Here is a 6,696-nt window from a genome sequence, read left to right as displayed (position 1 = left end):
AACTTTACTCACATTTGCAAATGAACGGTATTGATTCTAATGCGGTACTAAGACGTTGGCTGACATTCATACTAATACGTCGGCATCCAATCACCATAACTAAAATTTTGTTTCAAATGCAAGTCTATTACAGTTCATTCTAATACAGTAATAAGATGTTGGAATTTGTACCAAGACATTGACATCCATTGGCAATAACTGTTTCAAAACGCAATTTTATTTTTCGAATACAATTTTGGCATCCGTACTAAGAGGTGTGCTTTGTTGATGCTTTTGGCAAGACTAATTTTTTTTAGATGCTTTTGGCAAAGGTTGGAGTAGACACAGAATTTATTATTCATCATAATATGAAGAACAAGTTTATTCTAAACAAAAACTTTTAAGATAAAATGTATTACTAAGTATACATCATAATATTGAACGAGATTAAAGTTTCTTCTTCTATCAATGAAAATGAGGAGGAATGCTTTGTTCATGCTTGAAGAAATTTTCTGGATCAATCTTTGTCTTGACAGAAACTAATCTATCAAAATTATTCTTAAAATATTTGCGGCCCCAAACGCTTGCTTGCTTATAACTTGCCTTGCCATCATCATTATTTCTTCCAATATCGAGATCTCTGTAATTAACATACGCTGTTCGTGGAGATTTTGAAACAAAAGGACCCATGTAGCTATAAAGTTTCCTCATCCAGCTTATATACCTTTGAGATCTAATGTTTTCCTCTTCTTGCCAACCGATGTTGTAGTGTATCTTGTATAAGGTGCCTTTTCGATGGGGGAATGGAGTTTCTGTCTCTGAGATTTCGTCCATCATTCCACCGTAAGCTATAAAAGTTTGAACTGCTGAGATTGCTTCGTCGACCTCGAGAAGTTGGGGCCATAGCCCTTGTAATGCTATTTCAGGCACCGGTTCATTCACGAAATCAGATTTCGATTTGAATGAAGGAGGAAGAAGGGGCCTATACCTATCGAGCAAAACCTCCGATGTTTCATTTGAAAGTCCGTTTATGAACAATACAGATTCAAGCCAAGTCATCTCAACGAAATCTTCCTTAACAAGCCCAAGCTCAGGGAATCGTTCTTGCATCAATGGAATCAGCTCATTGGCACCACCTTGGAATAGTGAAGTAAAGGTGACTAGAACCGTCCTTGTCTCATTTTCACCGGCGTTCCACTTTGATATCGTAAGGAGTGAGTATACATCATTTGGAAGATTGGGTGCAACGTATTGCCAACGATGAAGAAGCTGTGATGCATTTTGTTCCAAGGTCCTGCCTACTGAGAAAACAGTCACAATTGACGGAACATGAACCAGCTTTATTTTCCATGAAAGAACGATCCCGAAGCTTCCCCCACCGCCTCCTCGAATGGCCCAAAACAGATCTTCCCCCATCGATCTTCTATCAAGAACTCTCCCACTAGCATCGACAAATTGCACATCGATTACATTATCCGCCGCGAGACCGTATTTTCGGGACAATAAACCATCGCCTCCACCGCTAATGAACCCACCAATTCCTACAGTGTAGCCAAAAGCCCCAGGGAAGGTAAGGTTCGTGCTTCTTTCATTGATTCTGTAGTATACTTCACCCACGATTGCACCTGATTGAACCCACACCTCTTCGTTTTCAACATCGACCTCGACCGATTTAAAACGAACCAAATCGATAACAACAAATGGGACATGGGAAACATAGGAAAGACCTTCGTAGTCATGACCACCACTTCGAGTTCTGATTTGGAGGCCATGCTTTTTGGAGCAATGTATCGTCGCTTGAACATGGGAAATGTTCAATGGTGTTACAATAACCAATGGTTTCGGGGTATTTGGCGTTGAGAACCTGTGATTATGGATGGAAGATTCCAAAACTGCCGAATATGACGAGTTTGTTTCAGTGTAAGTAACTTTAGAAATGGAAGAGGATTCATCGGGATGATATGAAGAAAGGCAATCAAGAAAATCATCATGGCTATTAGCTGAAACATTCACCCATGACAATGAGCAAACAACAACGAAAAGCAATGGCAAAGAACGGTAAAGGGACTTCATGTTTTATGAAACTGATGACTTTGTGAAGATTTCAATTAGATATTTCCTTATTTATAGAGACAATGCTTTGAGCCGCCATGTGAATTAGAAAACTGAAGTTTCTTAGCTTGCGTGACAGGTGTAAGTTTGACACGGAAACTGTTATATTTGGAAAAGCTATACATATAGATGGAAAATTAAATCTTTGAATAATTATAGCATACGTGCTCTGAATTATGTTCACTTATCGTAGTCCTATTGGGTTTCGTGTAATGATAATATGGGAAGAAACTTGGAACAAGGTGTATTTAAAATGAGTTGAAAGTTCTTTTTTTGTTATGTTATCTTATGGGTGAACTTCGGTAGAAATTTCAAACGAAAAAAGAAAACTAGTGATAAGATTGAAGGGTAAGAAAATAAGAAGATATTTGGCTTATTCATGGTCACAAGACCTAGTTCTTCAAAATTGAAAATAATAGAATCTAAAAATTAAATATGAAAAAGTTGAATTAATTCTTTTTAATGTGATTTTTTTTATAATTAAAATTATAGTAGAAATGAAACAATTTTATATAACATAAATATGGTATAATCGAAATCAAACAATTTTATGAAACATACATATGGCTTCGCCTGCCCTTAATGGTGCCCGTCTCCCTGGCCCTTGTAAAGTAGATTACCCATTAGTAATTAAAAAATTAGGTTATTTGTATTTGTATTAGTCTAATTTTTTATTAATTTAATCACTATCGTTAATTAAATTGACCAAATCGATCACTCCACCATTAAATTCACTATTTCTTCGTTAAATCCATTTATTTTTATTTCATATTTTTTTTTTATTTTTTCCCTTTCCTTAGAATGATGTTATGTTTATTGTATTTGAATTATAACCTATGATACTATGATGAATACAATATTGGTTTGTACTTTGATAATGATTAATAACAAAAAAGCGGTGTCGAATAGAGTTACAAGTATAATTAACATGTTATAAGGCTAGATATATTTGAGTTTATTAGCACTAGGCGCACTTCGATTTACTCTCGTACTCTCAGAGGGTGAGAGAGTTCTCTAATTCCCAGATGGTCGAGTACAAAATATCTTCTCCAATTCCTATAGGGTCTTGAGCATATATTGGTATATTGATCCATGTACCTGTCCTTGAATCCAAAATCGGTTAATAGGAGCAAAAGAATGAAAATGATATGTGATTATAATGTAAAGTGTTATGTGATTGTATATGAAATTGATATATGGCCAAACTATGATAACTAAAATTGGTTATGGATACATGAAAATGAGATGCAAATTTCCTGAGGGTACATCAGTACTTTGTGATTCGAATAATGAAATGATATGATGAAAATGAGATACTATGTACACGACGTGTAAACTTTGAGAAAGTTGTAAGTCGGAATACCCCGAGGGAGGCATGATACAATGATCCATTAATGTTGGGTTATTGTGGAGTGTGGTACTTAATTGATGATATGTTTAAGTTATGTTTTCATTACTTAAAATTATTATGCTTTGAATCAAATTATATTAGTATCACTAAGCTTGAAATGCTCAACATGCGGATGCGTTTGTTTTCATGCACCGTTGATCAACAGATACTTTGTTACATTGTGGGACTTCAGACACTTCCTAAGCCTTACAACCCAGTTCAGACAATGATTGTACTCTTTTGTCTATAGGTTGTTAATGTCATAATGGGTCTTATATGCTATTTTGTCTACTTTGGTAGACTTGGATATATTTTGTACCTATAAGGGTCCTAAAGTTGAGTTTTGAATCTTGATTATGATGAATTTATATATGTTAATAGGTGTATAACTTTTTATATGTTCATGTGTTGGTATGATGCATTAGAAGCTATGGATTTGCATTTTTAAATGTGTTTATGATGGTTTAATTTATGTATATTGGATTGATATTATGTTAGCATAAGTTAGGCAAGTTTTGGTTATCATTTGAATGTCTATGCATTATTGGTGAAACTGCATTAGTGCCTCGAGACATTAGGAGCATCTCTCAAGACATCAAGAACAAAAATGACTATTTCATGCCTTTCTAGATAATTGTCTCAAGATATATTGAACATGTCTCAAGGTATAAACTGTCTGGTTTTAAGTCATGAGGCCCATTGTCTTAAAATAGGAAACATCGAAGCTAAGGGTCCAAAATAGGGGAGCTAATCTTGAGACATGTCTCGAGACACAAGGGTCATTGTCTCGAGACAACTAATTTTTAAAGTAGAGGTTGAAAATAGGATAATCATGTCTCGAGACATGGCTTCATTGTCTCGAGACACACTATTGAATATTGATAAATTGAGTTTGGATTCGCATTCTGACTCTACGCTTACCCCATACTACATCAAGTCGTGTGGGCCCAATAGATCATGATTAAATGAGAAACATTAGCATAGTAAGAAAATATGAAATTATGCCATGTTTTCCACTTAAAGTCAATGAAAAGAATTGAGATGGTCCACATTCGTAATGTGACACCTTGTACTCAAATCCGGTGATCAAATTCAATGTGAGGTGTTACATCTGTAGTTGATATGTCCAAGTCTGTGATGCCATAATTCTAAGTCACTAATGAAATTTTTGTTGCATGTAGTTTGGCTGATCACTCTACAGTAGTTGTGAAATGACCTTGTCCCTTTCATTAAGGACCTTTTTTTTAATGTATAACCTCATAACCATATTTGATGAAGTTGACACGGTATCCTTGGTCACATAATTTATTAATGGTAATTAAAATAACCTTAAGTCTCTCCATCAAGTGAACCTTTTTAGCTTAGGGATTCCTAAATATTGAGAATGTCTCTCCCAAATATTTTGCTTTTCCTGCCATCACCCAATGTGACATTTTTTACATTGTAACTTTGTAAGTATTTCAAATAATGTTTATTACCTATCATGTGTCGAGAACAACCATTGTCAAAGTATCAAATCTTATTAGTGATGGCATTTAAGGATGTATAGACCATTGATAGGTGTTGAGTATATCAAAATAAATTAAATTTGCAATATAGAAAGTAGAGTAGATCTCAGGGAGATTGAATTGATCAATTTTATTAAAGTTACTTGATCAAATCATCTAAATTAATGCGAAACTAAAAAACAGAATCAATGTATTATTAAGTAATGAAATTGTATAGAGTACTTATTGCACATAAACAACAGTGATGACGAATCATTAAGAACTAAATTTATTCATAATATAGTCTTCTTTTTTCTATCAATGAAAACAAGGAGGAATGCTTTGTTCATGCTTAAAAATTTGGTTATTTTAATAAAACATTTCTTTTTTACTAAAACAACGATTTTGGTCTTACGAAAATATGAGAAAACGGGTTCGGGAGTCGGTTACGCATGAGGAAGGATTAGCACCTTCACTATGCCCAAAATTGGTACCAAATCGATTAAATACTATCCTTATATCTAAGCTTTAAAAAAGTATTTGAAATGTGATTCTCTTTTGATAACATTTGAATAACCCGAGTTAGTCATCAAAATTCTCTTGTCTAAGAGGAATATAGCACCACATCCAGCACGATAGGACATGATCCTTTATATGTACTACTATTGTTGTAATTTGTTACTAAAACTTTAATTATTTTATGTGTTTTGCAGGAAAAATGCGTAGAAGAAGAGTACGAGATTTAAGTATTGTCCGAATACTCCAAATTCGGAAGAAAGAAATAGTGAACAATGAGAGCAGTTGTTGGATCTTGAATGTGCAGGAGACACTTGATGAGCTGAAGAATTTCAAAGTAATATTATGTTCATTTTACATGTGTTGACTTTTATTATTGAATTATTTGTCAATTTTAATATAATAATAGTATATCATTTTCAATTTGAAAGTGGTGGGACGCAGCAGAGTTCGAGGACGACGCTACTTAGAGATTTATCGACTTAGATCCTGTCAAGCGTGTTAAAGTAAGTAGAAATACTCATGGTCACTGTTGGATCTAAAGCTCGACTTTTAGCGAGCTATTTGGGCATTTTAGCACGAAATGCAAATATGTTGCCCATCAACTACGAATCATGGCATCACATGCCTGATAGCAACAAAAACCAGGCTCTCGCTAATATTAAGGTAACAAAATGTGAATGCAATTTATAATACTTTAGTTTAAGTTTCATTTATATTTACATTCTAAACTTATGTTTTTTTTAGGAGAGATTTGCTTTAGAAGTCTCCGATGATTATATCAAGAAGGCATTAGGTAAAAGATGGAGAGACAATAAAAGCACTTTAAAGAAACAATATTTTAAGAAAGACATAAGCCTCGAGGAAAAACTGAGAAATGTTCCGCCAGGAATGCTGAGGTATCAATGGGAAGATGCGGTTAGATTTTGGAATTCAAAGAAAGGAGAGGTATTGCGTATTTCCAAACTCTTATATATAGTGTTTACTATATACGTAATAATAATTTTATTATGTAGGACCGTGAGTGAGTTGGAACAAGCAGCAGGCAAAAACAAAAATTCACGCACACTGCAGGGTCGAGAAGTTTTGCTTCTGTAGCTGAGGCCGAGGTATTATGAATTTATTAATTCTTTCAAATATTAATAACTTTCTATTATTAAATAATATTCTTACTACTATATTGTAGGAAGTCAAATCCGGACAAAAAGTTGA

General features: G+C 34.2%; 1 protein-coding gene across 1 annotated transcript; it reads right to left on the bottom strand.

Annotated features, from left to right (window-relative positions):
• Window positions 1-312: 312 nt before the first annotated feature.
• LOC108477948 (tetrahydroberberine oxidase-like) lies at window positions 313-2,096 on the bottom strand. The gene has a single exon (XM_017780409.2). The coding sequence runs from the start codon at window positions 2,050-2,052 to the stop codon at window positions 445-447; it is 1,608 nt and encodes a 535-aa protein (XP_017635898.1). The 5' UTR covers window positions 2,053-2,096; the 3' UTR covers window positions 313-444.
• Between the last annotated feature and the right edge of the window lie 4,600 nt (window positions 2,097-6,696).

Source organism: Gossypium arboreum, chromosome 3, assembly GCF_025698485.1.
Source record: "Gossypium arboreum isolate Shixiya-1 chromosome 3, ASM2569848v2, whole genome shotgun sequence".
In the NCBI taxonomy this organism is placed as follows: Eukaryota; Viridiplantae; Streptophyta; class Magnoliopsida; order Malvales; family Malvaceae; genus Gossypium; species Gossypium arboreum.
This window is presented reverse-complemented; position numbering and strand designations above follow the sequence as displayed.

Bases quoted from the DNA above. Each gene is read 5' to 3' on its own strand.
- LOC108477948 (XM_017780409.2), bottom strand. From the start codon at position 2,052: ATGAAGTCCCTTTACCGTTCTTTGCCATTGCTTTTCGTTGTTGTTTGC.